This window comes from Manis pentadactyla, chromosome X (genome assembly GCF_030020395.1).
Source record: "Manis pentadactyla isolate mManPen7 chromosome X, mManPen7.hap1, whole genome shotgun sequence".
Lineage (NCBI taxonomy): Eukaryota > Metazoa > Chordata > Mammalia > Pholidota > Manidae > Manis > Manis pentadactyla.
Window position 1 is genome coordinate 69,360,254 of NC_080038.1, and position 18,179 is coordinate 69,378,432.

Genomic DNA, 18,179 nt, shown 5'->3' on the forward strand with positions numbered 1-18,179 from the left:
ACCAAAAGATACAGTACAACACCCAGGCTACATCTACATCTGCCAGAACTCAGCACCTGACAAAGGGTATAATATACTAGCCATGGCCCAGAGGAACCAGAGAGCTCCCACGACCCCAGCCGCCCAGTGGGAGGAGAGGAGTCAGAGCGGGAAGGGAGTGGGAGCCCAGGACTCCTATATACCCAGCCCCAGTCATCCGCACCGGGAGCGCAGACACACATTGCATGGTGTGCTGGATATTAGGAAAACAGAACAGTAGAATCTGCGTGAGGGTCCTGGCAGCCAGAGCCCCTGGGACAAAAGAAAAGCAAGTGCTTTTTGAAAGTCTTAAAGAGACAGGGGCCTCACAGCTGGACAGAAGCATCCAGGCACACTCAGCCCAGCAGCTGGGAATCCCAGGGAACTCCAGGGACCCTAACACCCTGGGTGACAGTGCAGATCTGAAGGCCCTCATGGTGATAAACTGCCTCCCATCCATTCCCTCTCTACAGCAGCCCTGCCATACAAGTGGAGCAGGCTGGGAGGGACCATGCCCACAGCAGCCGCCCAGAGGCTAATCTGCAGCCGCCCGGACGAGACTCAGAAATACCTGCCGGCACGCGGAAATGCAACACAGAGAAAGTCAAGACAGGGCGCCAAGGGTCGCCGCTCTTGTAGAAGAGCACACGCGGCACGCCTGCCTCTCCCCACAGGGCTCTGGGCTGCCCGGACGGCTGCCCCACCCACGGCAACTCAGGACAGAAAACCGAAAGCTGCTTCCCGTGTGCGGGGCGTTGTTCTTCCAGCTGACAGATGTGCCAACAGCCTACAACTACCTCTATCGCCATGAAAAGGCAGAATAATTTGATCCAGTCCAGAATTACACAGACAATCCTGGAGTGGGACCCAGGGAGGATAGATTTAACCAATCTTCCAGAAAAATAATTCAATACAAATGTCACAACAATGCTGATGGACCTGCAGTGAAATAGGCAAGAGCTAAAGGATCAAGTTAGTAGGGTGAATACAGAAGTAAAACAATCTCTGGAAGGACTTAAGAATAGAATGGATGAAGTGTAACAGGCCATTAATGGAATAGAGATCAGAGAACAGGAACACAGAGAAGCTGAGGCAGAGAGAGATAAAAGGATCTCCAGGAATGAAAGAATATTAAGAAAACTGTGTGACCAAGCCAAACAGAGTAATATTTCCATTATAGGGGTACCAGAAGTAGAATAGAGAGAAAAAGGGATAGAAAGTGTCTGTGAAGAAACAATTGCTGAAAACTTCCTGAAAATGGGGAAGGAAATAGTCTCCTAGACCATGGAAGCCCGCAGAACTCCCAACACAAGGTACCCAAGGAAGACAACACCAGGACACATAATCATTAAAATGGCAAAGATCAAGGAAAAGAGAGAGTATAAAAGGCAGCCAGAGACACTAAAAAGGTCACCTACAAAGGAAGACACATCAGACTTTCCAACAGAAACATTACAGGCGAGAAGAGAAAGGCATGATATATTTAATGTAATAAAACAGAAGGGCATAGAACCAAGAATACTGTATCCAGCACAATTATCATTTAAAGATGAAGGCGGGATTAAACAATTCCCAGAGAAGAAAAAGTTAAGGGAATTTGCCTCCCACAAACCACCTCTACAGGATATTTTAAAGGGACTGCTCTAGATGGAAGCATTCCTAAGGCTAAATAGATGTTACCAAAGAAAATAAAACCACAGCAAAGAAAGCAGACCATCCAAATACTAACTAAAGGCAAAAAATAAATTCAACTACCCACAAAAGCAGTCAAACAAAACACAGAAGTGTACAGAATAAAACACCTAACATAAAGAATGGAGGACGAGGAATGAGAATGGAGAGAAATAAAGAATCATCAGACTGGGTTTATAATTGCTTAATAAGCAAGTTCGGTTGGACAGTTAGATAGTAAAGAAGCTACTCTTGAACCTTTGGGAAACACAAATATAAAGCCTGCAATGGCAATAAGTACATATCTTTCAATAATCACCCTAAATGTAAATGGACTGAATGCACCAATCAAAAGACACAGAGTACCAGAATGGAAAAAAAGCAAGACCCATCTATATGTGGCTTACAAAAGACTCACCTCAAACCCATAGACATACAGAGACTAAAAGTCAAGGGATGGAAAAAGAAATTTCAGGCAATCAATAGGGGAAAAGAAAGCAGGTGTGGCAGTACTGGTATGAGACAAAATAGACCTCAAAGCAAACAAAGTAACAGGAGATAAAAAAGGACATTACATAATCATAAAGGGGTCAGTCCAACAAGTGGGTATAACTACTATAAATATATATGCACCCAATATAGGAGCACCAACATATGTGAAACAAATACAAACAGAATTAAAGGAGGAAAGAGAATGCAATGCATTCATTTTAGGAGACTTTAACACAACACTCACTCCAAAGAACAGATCCACCACACAGAAAGTAAGTAACGACACAGAGGCACTGAACAACACATTACAACAGATGAACCTAACAGACATCTACAGAACTCTACACCCCAAAGTAGCAGGAAAAACATTCTGCTCAAGTGCATATGGAACATTTTCCAGAATAGAGGACAAACTAGTCCACAAAAAGAGCCTCAGTAAATTCAAAATGATTGAAATTCCACCAACCAGCTTCTCAGACCACAAAGGTATAAAACTAGAAATAAATTGTGCAAAATAAAAAGGCTCATAAACACATGGAGGCTTAACAACATGCTCCTAAATAAACAAAAGATCAAGGAAGAAATTAAAACAGAGATCAAGCAATATATGGAAACAAATGACAACAACAGCAAAAAGCCCCAACTTCTGTGGGACGCAGCAAAAGTAGTTCTAAGAGGAAAGTATGTAGCAATCCAGGCCTACTTAAAGATGGAAGAACAAATCCAAATGAATAGTCTAAAGTCACAATTAAGGAAATTGGAAAAATTAGAACAAATGAGGACCAAAGTCAGCAGAAGGAAGGACATAATAAAGATCACAGAAGAAATAAATAAAATTGAGAAGAATAGAAAAAAAAAATCAATGAAACCAAGAGGTGGTTATTTGAGAAAATAAACAAAATAGATAAGCCCCTAGTCAGACTTATTAAGAGAAAAAGAGAATCTACACACACCAACAGAATCAGAAATGAGAAAGGAAATATCATGACAGACCCCGTAGAAATACAGAGAATCATAAGAGAATACTATGAAAATCTATATGCTAACAAGCTGGAAAACCTAGAAGGAATTGACAACTTGCTAGAAAAATACAACTTTCCAAGACTGACCCAGGAAGAAAGAGAAAATCTAAACAGACAAATTACTAGCAATGAAATTGAAGTGGTAATCAAAAAACTACCCAAGAGCACAACCCCATGCCAGATGGACTTACTTTGGAATTTTATCACACACAGAAAAGATATAATACCAATTATCCCTACTAAAGTTTTCCAAAAAATAGAAGAGGAGGGAATACTTCCAAACTCATTCTATGAAGCCAGCATCACTCTAATAACAAAACCAGGCAAAGACCCCACCAAAAAAGATTACACACCAATATCCCTGATGAACATAGATGCAAAAATAATCAACAAAACATTAGCAAACCTTATTCATAAAAATCAAGAGGATAATACACCATGATGAAGTGGGATTCACCTCAGGGATGCAACGATGCTACAACAATTGAAAATCTATCAACATCATACACCACATCAACAAAAAGGACAAAACCACATGATCACCTCCATAGACACTAAAAAACCATTTGACAAAATTCATCCATTCATGATAAAAACTCTCAACAAAACACGTATAGAGGGCAAGTACCTCAACATAATAAAGGCCATATATGATAAACCCACAGCCAACATCATACTTAACAGCAAGAAGCTGAAAGCTTTTCCTCTAATACTGGGAACACGACAGGGATGCCCACTCTCCCTACTGTTATTCAACATGGTTCTGGAGGTCCTGTCCACGGCAAACAGACAAAACAAAGAAATAAAAGGCATCCACATTGGTAAGGAAGAAGTCAAACTGTCACTATTTGCAGATGACATGATATGGTACATAAAAAACCCTAAAGACTCTACTCCAAAACTACTAGAACTGATATCGGAATACAGCAAAGTTTCAGGATACAAAATTAACACACAGGAATCTGTGGCTTTCCTATATACTAACAATGAACTAACAGAAAGAGAAATCAGGAAAACAATTCCATTCACAATTGCATCAAAAAGAATAAAATACTTAGGAATAAACCTAACCAAGGAAGCAAAAGACCTATACCCTGAAAACTATAAGACACTCTTAAGAGAAATTAAAGAGGACACTAACAAATGGAAACTCATCCCATGCTCTTGGCTAAAAAGAATTAATATTGTTAAAATGGCCATCCTGCCTAAACACTCTACACATTCAATGCAATCCGTATCAAAGTACCAACAGCATTCTTCAATGAACTGGAACACTTAGTTCTAAAATTCAAAGTAACCACCAAAGACCCCGAATAGCCAAAGCAATCTTGAGAAGGAAGAATAAAGTGGGGGGGATACCACTTCCCAACTTTAAGCTCTACTACAAAGCCACAGTAATCAAGACAATTTGGTTCTGGCACAAGAACAGAGCCACGGACCAGTGGAGCAGAATAGAGAGCCCAGATATTAACTCAAATATATTGGTCAATTAATATACGATAAAGGTCGCATGGACATACAATGGGGAAATGACAGCCTCTCCAATAGCTGGTGTTGGCAAAACTGGACAGCTACATGTAAGAGAATGAACTGGATCACTGTCTAACCCCATACACAAAAGTGAATTCGAAATGGATCAAAGACCTGAATGTAATTCATGAAACCATAAAAGTCTTAGAAAAAAACATAGGCAAAAATCTCTTGGACATAAACATGAGCGACTTCTTCATGAACATCATATCCCCAGGCAAGGGAAACAAAAGCAAAAATGAACAAGTGGGACTATATGAAACTGAAAAGCTTCTGTACAGCAAAGGACACCATCAATACAACAAAACTGCATCCTGCAGTATGGGAGAATATACTCATAAATGACAGATCCAATAAAGGGTTAACATCCAAAATATATAAAGAGCTCATGCACCTCAAGAAACAGCAAGCAAATAATCCAATTAAAAAATGGGCAGAGGAGTTGAACAGACAGTTCTCCAAAGAAGAAATTCAGATGGCCAACAGGCACATGAAAAGATGCTCCACCTCGCTAATCATCAGAGAATACAAATTAAAACCACAGTGAGATATCAACTCATACCAGTAAGGATCGCCACCAACCAAAAGACAAACAACAACAAATGTTGGTGAGGTTCCAGAGAAAGGGGAACCCTCCTACACTGCTGGTGGGAAAGTAAATTAGTTCAACCATTGTTGAAAGCAGTACGGAGGATCCTCAAAAAGCTCAAAATAGAAATACCATTTGACCCAGGAATTCCACTTCTAGGAATTTACCCTAAGTGTGCAGCAGCCCAGTTTGAAAATGACATATGCAGCCCTATATTTATCGCAGCACAATTTACAATAGCCAAAAAATGGAAGCAACCTAAGTGTCCATCAGTAGATGAATGGATAAAGAAGACGTGGTACATATACAGAATGGAATATTATTCAGCCATAAGGAGAAAACAAATCCTACCATTTGTAACAACACAGATGGAGCTAGAGGGTATTATGCTCAGTGAAATAAGCCAGGTGGAGAAAGACAAGTACCAAATGATTTCACTCATCTGTGTTGTATAATAACAAAGGAAAAACTTAAGGAACAAAACACAGCAGAATCACAGAACTCAAGAATGGACTAACAGTTACCAAAGGGAAAGGGACTGGGGAGGATGGGTGGGAAGGGAGGAATAAGGGGTGGGGGGAAGAAAGGGAGCATTATGATTAGCATGTATAAGGGAGGGGGCATGGGAAGAGCTGTGCAACACAGAGAAGTAGTGATTCTATAGCATCTTACTATGCTGATGGAAATTTACTGTAATGGGGTTTGTGGAGGGGACTTGGTGATAGGGGGAGTGTAGTAAACATAATGTTCCTCATGTAACTGTAGATTAATGATACCAAAATAAAAGGAAAAAATTAAACCTTTTAAGAAATACAAAAAGAAAACAAAAAGTGTTGCCATGAAATAGACTGAAGATTCTAGGTAGCAAAGATTCCTTTTGCAACCAGTGCTAAGTCAAAGAAATGTAAAGCAGGGCACTACACTAAATTTCCGAATCTAGTACACTAAAAGGAGTGAAACCTAGGAAAAGTTATCAATTGTTTTACAGAAGAAACTAAAACCTGCAAAAGCTGATTTTTGGTTGCATAATATTTCACACGTCAGGTGGACTGTGGCATCTGGTAAATGAAGCAGACATGCACTGTATTTATCCATGCCCTATATCCCAGATCCCTCCCTCTCCACCCCTAACAATCTACTACCTTATACCAAGTATTGTGGATATAAGCCCAAGTCATCCCAGAGAATCCAGTGAAAAAAGTTAGTGCAATGCACTGGTGTGAAGTTTTTATTTTATTTTATTTATTATTTTATTTTATTTTATTTTATTTTATTTTATTTTATTTTATTTTATTTTATTTTATTTTATTTTATTTTATTTTATTTATTTTATTTTTTATTTTGGTATCGTTAATCTACAATTACAGAAAGAACATTACGTTTACTAGGTTCCCCCCTTCACCAAGTCCCCCCCACATACCGCTTCACAGTCATTGTCGATCTGCGTAGTATGCTGTAAAATCACTACTTGTCTTCTCTGTGTTGCACAGCCCTCCCCGTGCCCCCCACACCCTATACATGCTAATCGTAATGCCCTCTTTCTTTTTCCCTGCCCTTATCCCTCCCTTCCCACCCATCGTCCCCAGTCCCTTTCCGTTTGGTAACTATTAGTCCATTCTTGGGTTCTGGGATTCTGCTGCTGTTTTGTTCATTCAGTTTTCCTTTGTTCTTATACTCCACATATGAGTGAAATCATTTGGTACTTGTCCTTCTCCGCTTGGCTTATTTCACTGAGCATAATACCCTCTAGCTCCAACCATGTTGTTGTGAATGGTAGGATCTGTTTTTTTTTCTCATGGCTCCGTAATATTCCATTGTGTATATGTACCCCATCTTCTTTATCCATTCATCTACTGATGGACATTTACGTTGCTTCCATATCTTGGCTATTGTAAACATGGTGTGAAGTTTGAGATTAGAGAAAAAGTCCCTTTCAGTCTTCATCAAAATTTTCCTGCAGAAGATAAATGGCAGCCAAATTCTTATTCTTCTCACAAGCAAAATATCCTTTATCACAAGTCCTTCAGGAAATCCTAATGTCTTTAACCTTTTTATAACTTCTTTTTCCTGAGGTGCTCCTTGAATGTAGTTCATATGACCACTTCCAGTTTCTATAATTCCTCCACTGCCACGTCCACCCCTTCCTCGACCACCAGCTTCTTAAACTGGTTCATTTAACATCTGAATAAAATGCTCCTCATATTGGCTAATTTGTTGAAGTAGTTGAGGATTTTCTCGACCTATCTTGTAGCAATGCTGGATAGGAAGGTTTCTGTTGAAGAATTTGCCTCATCTGTTGCAACTGAGGCTGATTCCATAAAAATTCAAGGGGATGTCCTCCAAAAATCGTCGTCTTCACAGTAGCTGCAGCCACTGAAGACTGCGGAGCCCCAGTGCTAGATGCTGCGGGGAGGCTCAACCACAGCCTGACTTTATCCCCAGGGTCTCCCATTTAAAGATATTCCACCACTCTATTAGGGTTGTTGAAAATGAATCTCAGGGTAGCAGTAACTTGCTCTCGTTCATAGCCCATTGACATGATCTCAGTTACCATATTCTCATGAGACTGACCTGTCACAACTGCACTTGATGCATCTTCAAAGAGCTTTGACCAAGAAGCATCTCCTGATGTACTGTGAGTTGATGTTGGGCTATTAGCCACTTGTGTTTCTGCTGTCTTTTCTGCAGGTTTCTCTTACTTCGTTGCACCAGCAGGTGCAGGCACAGAAGATGCTGCCAGTGACATGGAGTGGTGGATGCAGATATGGGAGTGGGTTCCTGATCCACAGCTGGAGCTGTGGGGGAACTAATAGTGAAAGTGGTGGTGGGATTTGACTACTGAGTTGCAGCTGGTGCTGGTGTTGTCAATGCCTTGGGTTTTGTCACCATAACCACCACAAAGTTTTTCTCACCTCTTTTATATTCTTTTAGAGCAGCCTCATCATTGAGGATTTTGCCTGCATAAATTAATTTTTGACTTGCTACAGGAAAGGCACCTTTCACATTTTGAGATTCAATCTTGTCTTCCAGTGTTTTCACCATCCCCTCGGGGTCGATTTCAATCTTGAAGGGCTGCTGTTGCAGGATCTTCAGGGTGACCTGCATGGTGATGCCACACAGCTCACCTGACAGGCCTACTCTGGCTGCCAGCTGCTGGGCAGGGTCTGTGGCCTGGCAGGTCCCAGAGTTGCCTGTGGTTCTTGCACATTTGGGAGGTAGGCAGTGGGAGTGAGTGGGGACTTGTCACATTAGCCCTGCAGAGCTGACTCCCCACCAAGCCCTAGCACCTGGCCCCACCGCAGCTGCTTCCATGACTGCAACCTTCCCTGTGGGCTCAGGCCGCTGTGCTTCCTCGGGCGCCTGGCACCAGGCACCAGACATCTGATACTTTTCATATATTTCAAATTCTGTTTATATCTGCATGCTCACAATGGCACACTTCCTAACTGTGGTTTACCACTCAAATTTATAAAGCATTCCACTTGAAATGTATGATATTCTTTCACAGTAGACTAAGATGGACCTATTTAGATCATAGTCATAGACAATACTAGGACACAAGGTGAATGGTAAAGTGGCAAAAATAAATCTGAGGCAATCCCAATAATATACAGCATAACTGCAGATAATAACTCACACTCAATTAGGTTATTCTGAAGTGGTGTCCCTGTTAAAATAATCCTCCTTCTTGATCGTATAGAATTCATAGCTTTTGAAACAGCAGAGGCTTCATTTTTTAGAATATGGCCTTCATCACAAACAACAAAGTCAGGACCTACAATGATGTATAGAAAACAGCAGTAAATTAATACACAATAAAAATGAGAGTATAATTCACTTAAGTATATAAGTTAATCCTTTTACAAGGCTGTTTTCGTGGGAACATGAAGCAATACCATCATATAAGAATAGCCGTTATTTTATTGGTAATAAAAAACCCTCAAAACACAAAATTCCAGGACCACATGGATTCACAGGTGAATTCAACAAAACATTTTAAAAAGAGCTAATACCCATCCTTCTCAATGTTTTGGAAAGAGTAGAAGAGGAGGGAACACTTCCAAATGCATTATATGAGGCCAGAATCATACGAATTCCAAAACAACACAAAGACACTACAAAAAAAGAAAATTACAGACCAATATCCCTGATCAACATAAATGCAACAATACTCAACAAAATATTAGCAAACTAAAATAAAAAACACATGAAAAGGATCATCCATCACAACAAAATGGGATTTATTCCAGGTAAGCAAGGTTAGTACAATATTCATAAACTAATAAAAGTGATACACATTTTCAAAAAGAAATGTAAAAAAAACATGATTATCTCAATAGATGCTGAAAAGGCACTTGACAAAGTTCAACATCCATTCATGATAAAAATTCAGCAAAACGGGTATAGATAGTAAGTACTTCAACATAATAAAGGCCATATATGACAGAACCATAGCCAACATCACTCTTAATATTGAAAGCTGAAATGTTTTCCTCCAATATCATGAACAATACAAGGATGCCCACCCTCACCACTTTTAATCAAAACAGTAGGGGAGGTCCTAGCCATAACAATCAGACAACACAAAGAGATAAAAGGCATCCAAAGACAGGCTTAAAGAAGGCGGCATGAGAGGTGAGACAGAAACCTCCTCCCAAAACCACTTATTATATGAAAATATACCAAATACACCTAATCCTGAAAAAACAACTGGAAAAAAGGCTGTGGCAGACTGCCTACACCTAGGGAAAATAGCAGATCTCAAGGAAAAGGGTAAAATAGAAGAGCCGTGTTCCAGAGGAACCCAAGCCCTTCCCCCAACCCAGCACACCAGAGGGAAGAAGAGAAACAGCGGGAAGGGAGTGGAGGCCTAGTACTGCTGAACACCCAGCACTGGAGATCTGCTCTGGGAGCATGAATGAACATTACATGGTGCAATGGAAATTAGTGGCGTTACAAAGCTAAGACAGGTGGAAAGAGACTGAGATTCCAGCCACTTTTGGAAAACACATAAACACAACCAGCTGCTCTGGAACAAAAGAAAGGCAGGCACTATGAGAGACTTCCTAACAGCGAGAGGGCAGCTAAAGGGGAAAAATTGCACAGAGCTTGTTGCTCAGGAGAAAGGACAGGTGGACAAAATTCTCCAGGTGCACTCTACCCATCAGGTCAGTAACTTTCAGGAGCTTCAGGCACTCCATCCACCTGGCTGGCTATGCAGCTCCAAGGCCCCAACTGCAATACAAACCTGCCACTCCTTCCTCCGGGTCAGGACAGGCTTGCAAACGGCTACAATCAACACTGGGCCAGGCTAGGGAGAGGGCAGTGCCACCTATGGCAGCTACAACCACAAAGCATAGAGGCTTCTCCTGCACACTCGGCCCACTGGCCCAGGCACTGGAGGCATGCATTACAGCCGGGAAGCAGGAAAGAGCCCTTTCCTGCCAACAGGCACCACCGCTGCTCAGCTGCTACCCCATCGCCATCACTCCAGGGGCTAAGCAGCTCCAGAGACTAGAGCTTCTGGGCACTAGAGGATGACACCTATAAATATAAAAATCAAAGGGACCTGATTGAAACCAAACAACCACAAACACCTGAAAGAGTTCCAAGTGAAACTGAACTCGACAATCTTCTAGAAACGGATTTCAAAATAAAAATCATAAACAAGCAAATGGAGCTACAAAAAAATATTCAAGAACTCAATGAGAAATTCAAGAATGAGACATAAATGTTGAACAATACAATACCTGAAATGAAATACACAATGAAGGGACTTAAAAGCAGATTAGACAAAGCAGAGAAGATGGTAAATAAAATAGAAATTACAGAACAAGAACACAAAGAAACTGAGGAACAGAGAGAAAAAAGAATCACTAGGAATGAAAGAATATTGAGAGAACTGTTTGACCAATCCAAATGAATAAATATTCACATTGTAGGGGTACCAGAAGAAAGAAAGAGAGAAAAAGGGATAGAAAGTGTCTTTGAGGAGGTAATTGCTGAAAACTTTCCCAATCTGGGAAAGGAGGTAAGAGTATCAGACCATGGAGGGGCACAAAGATGTCCCAACACAAGGGACCCAAGGAAGACAACACCAAGACATACAATAATTAAAATGACAAAGATCAAGGATAAGGACAGACTATTAAAAGCTACCAGAGAGAGAAAAAAGATCACATACAACAGAAAACCAATCAGGCTATCATCAGACATCGCAGAAGAAACCACACAGGACAGAAGGGATTGGCATGATATATTCAACGCAATGAAACAAAAGGGCCTCCAACCAAAACACTCTAAGAAGGAAGACTGTCATTTAAATTTTAAGGAAAGATTAATAAATTTCCAGGTAAGAAATAGAAGAGAATTTACCTCCCACAAACGGTCTCTACAGTGTATTTTGGAGGGACTGCTAAAGATGAAAATGTTCCTAGGCTAAATAGCTGTCAACAGAGGAAATAAAACCAAAGTAAACACTGTAGAACAACTAATTACTAAGCAAATGCAAAATCAAACCAACTACCCCCAAAGTCAGTCAAGGGACAAAGAGTAGAGAATATGAATGATACCTACTATATAAAGAATGGAGGAGGAAGAAAAAAGAGGAAAAAAAAACCCTTTAGATTGTGTTTGTAATAGTAACCTAAGTCAGTTTAGACTGTCAGATAGTAAGGAAGATACCCTTGAACCTTTGGTAACCACGAATCTAAAGCTGGCAATGGCAATAAGTACATACCTATCAATAATCACCTTAAATGTAAATGGTCTAAATGCACCAATAAAAAGACACAGAGTCAAGGAATGAATTAAAAAGAAAAACCCATCTATATGCTGCCTATAAGAGACTCACTTCCAAACCAAAGAAATACACAAACTAAAAGTGAAGGAATGGAAAAAGATATTTCATGCAACTAATAGGGAGAAAAAAGCAGAAGTTGCAGTATTGGTATGAGACAAAATAGACTTCAAAACAAAGAAATGTAACAAGAGACAAAGAATAACATTACATAATGATAAAGGGGTCAGGCCAACAAGAGGATATAAGCATTATAAATGTCTATGTACCCACCACAGGAAAACCTACATATGTGAAACAAACTTACAGAATTAAAGGGGAAAATAGAATGCAATGCATTCATTTTAGGAGACTACAAAACACGACTCACTCCAAAGGACAGATCAACCAGACAGAAAATAAGTAAGGAGACAGAGGCACTCAACAACACATTACAACAGAAGGACATAACAGTAAACTACAGAACACTCCACTCAAAAGCATTAGGATTCACATTCACCTCAAGTGCACATGGAACATTTTCAAGAATAGATCATATTCCTGACCACAAAAAGAGCCTCAGTAAACTGAAAAAGACTAAAATCGTACCAACCAGTTTCTCAGACCACAAAGGTATGAAACTAGAAATAAATTATGCAAAGAAAATGAAAAGGCTTACAAACACATGGAGGCTTAACAACATGCTCCTAAATAATCACTGGATCAATGACCAAATAAAAAGAGATCAAGCAATATATGGAGACAAATGACACACAATAAATCAACACGACAAAATTTGTTGGATGCAGAGAAGGGTGTGCTAAGAGGGAAGTACGTTGCAAAACAGTACTACCTCAGGAAAGAACAATCCCATACGTAGTCTAAACTCACAATTAATGAAACTAGAAAAAGAAGAAATGAGGCCAAGATTCAGTAGGAGGAGGGACATAATAAAGGTAAGAGCAGAAATAAATAAAATTTAGAAGAATGAAACAATAGAATCAATGAAAGCAGGAGCTGACTCTTTGAGAAAACAAACAAATTGATAAACCCCTCGCCAGATTTATCAAGGAAAAAAGAGTCGACACACATGAACAGTATCAGAAATGAGAAAGGAAAAATCACTATGAACAACACAGGAATGCAAAGAATTATTAGAGAATACTGCAAAAAATAATGTAACAAATTGGATAACCAGAAGAAACGGACAACTTTCTAGAAAAATACAACCTTCCAAGGCTGACAGAAAGAAACAAAAATGTGAACAGACCAGCAATGAAATTGAATTGGTAATCAAAAACTACCTAAGAACAAAACCCCTGGAACAGATGACTATAACGCTGAATATCAGACATTTAGAGAAGACCTAATACCCATCCTCCTTCAAGTTTTCCAAGAAGTAGAAGAAGGAATACTCCCAAAGTCCTTCTATGATGCCAGAATTACTCTAATAACAAAACCAGGGTAAAACACCACTAAAAAAAGAAAACTAAGACCAACATCCCTGATGAACATAGATGCAAAAATGATCAACAAAAATACTAGTAAACTCAATCCAAAAATACATCAAAAAGATCATTCATAATGATCAAGTAGAATTTTCTCCAGGGATGCAAGGATGGCAAAATACTTAAAAAATCATCAACATCATACACTATATCAATAAAAAGGAAAAAAAACCCACATGATAATCTCTATAGATGCTGAGAAAGCATTTGACAAAATTCAACATCCATTCATGATAAAAACTCAACAAAATGGGTAGACAGCGCAAGTACCTCAACATAATAAAGGCCATATATGACAAACCCACAGCCAACATCATACTTAACAGTGAAAAGCTGAAAGCTTTTTCTCTAAGATTGGGAACAGAACAAGGATGACCACTCTTAACCACGTTTTTTCAACACAGTTCTGGAGGTCCTATCCATGGCAATCAGACAACAGGACAAAAAAGGCATCTAGATTGGTAAGCAAGAAGTCAAACTGTCACTGTTTGCAGATGAAATGGTATTATATATATGAAACCCAAAAGAATCCATTCCAAAATGACTAAAAACAATATCTGAATACAGCAAAGTTGTAGGATACAAAATTAATACACAGAAATCTGTTGCATTCCTTTATACTAACGATGAACTGGCAGAAAGAGAAATGAAAAAAATAATTTCATTCACGATTACACCAAAAACAATAAAAAAAGCTTGGAATAAACCTAACTAAGGAAGTGAAAGACCATGCCATGAAAACTACAAGACATTCATGAGAGAAAGCAAAGATACCAATATATGGAAATACATGCCATGCGCAAGGGTAGAAATAATTAATATTGTCAAAATGGCCATCCTTCCCAAAGCAATTTATAGATTCAATACAATCCCTATCAAAATACCAACAGCACTCTTCAATGAACAAGAGGAAATAGTTCTAAAATGCATACGGAACCAGAAAAGACCCCGAACAGCCAAAGCAGGCCTGAGAAGGAAGAATAAAGCTGGAGGGATTATGCTCCCCGACTTCATGTGCTTCTACAAAGCCAAAGTAATCAAGACAATTTGGTAATGGCACAAGAACAGACCCATACATCAATGGAAAAGAACAGAGTCCAGACATAAACCCAAGTATATACAGCAAATTAATATACAAAAAAGGAGCCAAGGATATACAATGGGGAAATGAAAGCCTCTACAACAACAGGTGTTGGCAAAACTGGACAGCTACATGCAAGAGAATAAAACTGGGTTACTGACTAACTCCATACACAAAAGAAAACTTCAAATGGACCAAAGACCTAAATGTATCTCATGAAACCATGAAACTCTTAGAAGAAAATATAGGCAAAAATCTCCTGAATGTATACATGAGGAACTTTTACCTGAACGCATCTCCTCCAGTAGGGGAAACAAAAGCAAAAATGAACAAGTGGGATTACATTAAACTAAAAAGCCTCTGTACAGGAAAGGACACCAGCAGCAGAACAAAAAGGCATCCTATAGTAAGTATGGAAGAACATATTCATAAATGACATATCTGATAAGGACCTGACATCGAAAATATATAAAGAGCTCACATTTCGCAACAACCATAAAGCAAATAACCTGCTTAAAAATGAGCACAAGATCTGAACAGACACTTCTCCAAAGACGAAATTCAGATGGCGAACAGACACATGAAAAGATGCTCCACATCGCTAATGATCAGAGAAATGCAAATCAAAACTATAGTGAGATATCATCTCACATAAGTAAGGATGGCCACCAATCAAAAGACAAACAGGAAAAAATGTTGGTGAGTATGTGGAGAAAGGGGAACCCTCCTACACTGCTGGTGGGAATGTAAATTATTTCAACCATTGTGGAAAGCAGTATGGAGGATCCTCAAAAAACTCAAATTAGAAATACCATTTAACCCAGGAATTCCACTCCTAGGAATTTACCCTAAGAATACAGCAGCCCAGTTTGAAAAAGACATATGCACCCCTATGTTTATCACAGCACTATTTACAATAGCCAAGAAATGGAAGCAACCTAAGTGTCCATCAGTAGATGAATGGATAAAGAAGTGGTACACATACACAATGGAATACTATTCATCCATAAGAAGAGAACAAATCCTACCATTTGCAACAACATGGATGGAACTAGAGAGTATTATGCTCAGTGAAATAAGCCAGGCAGCACAAGACAAGTACCAAATGATTTCACTCATCTGTGAAGTGTAACAACAAAGTAAAACTGTAAGAACAAGAAAGCAGCAGACTCACAGACTCCAAGAAAAGACTAGCAGCTACCAAAGGGGAGTGGTGCAGGAGGGTGGCTGGGGAGGGAGGGAGAAGGGGACTGAGGGGTATTATGATTGGTACAAATGATGTGGAGGGGGGGTCACAGGGACGACAGCGTAGCTCAGAGAAGACAAATAGTGACTCTGTTTCATCTTACTACACTGACGGAGAGTGACTTTAATGGGGTATAGGGGGGAATTGATAATATGGGTGAAGGTAGTGACCACAATTTTTTCATGTGAACCTGCATAAAAGTGTTTATCAATGGTACCTTAATAAAAAAAAAAAATATATATATATATATATATATATATATATATACAAAAAATTGATAGACACAAATCGGTTGCATTCCTATATACTAACAACAACTAGCATAAAGAGTAATCAAGAAAACGATTACATTTCCAATTGCAATCTAAAAGAATAATTACCTAGGAATAAACCTAACTAACAAGTGAAAGACGTGTACTGTGAAAACTGTAAGATACTCATAAGAGAAACTGAAGACACAAATAAATGGAAATCCATCCCATGCTCATGGATAGGAAGAATTAGTATTATCAAAATGGCAATCCCCCTGAAAGCAATTCACAGATTCAATGCAATCTCTATCAAAACACTAGAAAAATAGTTCTAGAATAAATAGTTCTAAAATAAATTCATATGGAACCACAAAATAGCCTTAAGAGCCAAAGTAATCCTGCTCGGAGAAAGAAGCAGTGGGGATTATGTTCTGTGACTTCAAGCTATACTAAAAAGCTACAGTAATTAAAACGGTATGATACCGGCACAAGAACAGACCCATAGTTCAATGAAAAAAAATAGACAGCCCAAAAAAAAACATTCATTCATTATCAATTAATATATGATATAGGTGCTATGACCATACAATGGAAAAAAACACTACCTAAAATAATTGGTGTTGGGAAAACTGGACAGGTAGATGCAAGAAAATGAACAAGATTACTGTCTAACTCCATACAAAAAAGTAAAGTGTGGAGGTTCAAAATGCAGCCTTGAATAGGGTGGCGGAAACCTCCTCCCAAAACCATTTATATTTTTGAAAATACAACAAATACAACTACGCCTAACAGGGTGACCAGAATATACAGTACAACAGCCAGGCTACATCTACAACTGCAAGATCTCAGCATCTCACAAAAAGGGTAAGATACAAAGCCATGATCCAGTGGGACCCACGCAATCCCCAAACACCAGCTCACCGGCGGGAGGAAAAGAATCAGAGTGGGGAGGGAGCCAAAGCACAAGACTGCTCAGTAACCAGTCCTAGTAATCTCCACTGGGAGCTAACACACACATTGCATGATGTACTGCATATCAGAGAAATGGAAAATTAAAATCTGTGAGCAGGTCCCCACAGCAGGCTTCCCTGGAACAAAAGAAAAGTGGGTACTTTATGAAAGTCTTAAAGGGAAAAGGGCTTAATACCTGGACAGAATCGTCCTGGCACACTCAGTCCATCAGGCTTGGAATACTAAGGAACTTCAGGCGCCCTAACCCCCTGGGTGGCAACGCAGCTTTGAAGCCCTTCAAGGCAATAATCAGACTGTCATTCATTCCCGACAGCTGACACTGCAAACAAACCCGCTGAGTAACAACAGTGGCGGAGCAGCCAGAGAGTTGCCCCGCCCACACCAACCACACAGAGTCTCATCCCAGCATGCAGCTACCCAGGCCAGACTGAGAGGCTGCTGCCAGGATGAAGCTGCCTGGCACACACAGAGGAAGCCTGAGAAAGGCACAAAGGGGCACCATTCTCGCAAGACAACACACCTGGCATGCCTGCCACTCTCTACAGGGCTCTGGGCTATCCGGATGGCTGCCCTGACCACAGCAGCTAAGAGGATTAACCCAGACGATGCTCCCGGTGAGCGGGTAACCATCACGGCCACCTCTACAGCCATGAAAAGGCAGAAGAATCTGGACCAGGCAAGAATCACTCAGACAACCCTAGAGAGAGAGAGCCTGGGGAGATAGATATAACCAGTCATTCTGAAACAGAATTGAAAAAAAGGTCATAACCATGCTGATGGACCTGCAGAGAAATATGCAAGAGATAAGGGATGAAGTCCGGAGGGAGATTACAGAAATGAAACAATCTCTGGAATGACTTCAGAGAAGACTGGATGAAGTGTAAGAGACTGTTAATGGGATAGAAATAAGGGAACAGGAATACAGAGAAGCTGAGACAGAGAGAGATAAAAGGATCTCCAAAAAGAAGAGAACTGTGTGACCAATCCAAACAGAACAGCATTCACATTATAGGGGTACCAG

The 18,179-nt window shown here is 39.8% G+C and overlaps 1 protein-coding gene and 1 pseudogene across 7 annotated transcripts in view; both read right to left on the reverse strand.

The window, feature by feature from the left end:
* ATRX (ATRX chromatin remodeler) overlaps positions 1 to 18,179 on the reverse strand; it is a 323,761-nt gene that overhangs the window by 151,200 nt on the left and 154,382 nt on the right. For all 7 annotated transcript variants that reach the window (XM_036902729.2, XM_036902727.2, XM_036902726.2 and 4 more), the window contains one exon: positions 8,960 to 9,097. In XM_036902729.2, coding sequence (XP_036758624.2) covers positions 8,960 to 9,097 — 138 coding nt within the window. The remainder of the gene's footprint in view (positions 1 to 8,959; positions 9,098 to 18,179) is intronic.
* Positions 7,113 to 8,948, reverse strand: LOC118921124 (UV excision repair protein RAD23 homolog B-like; annotated as a pseudogene).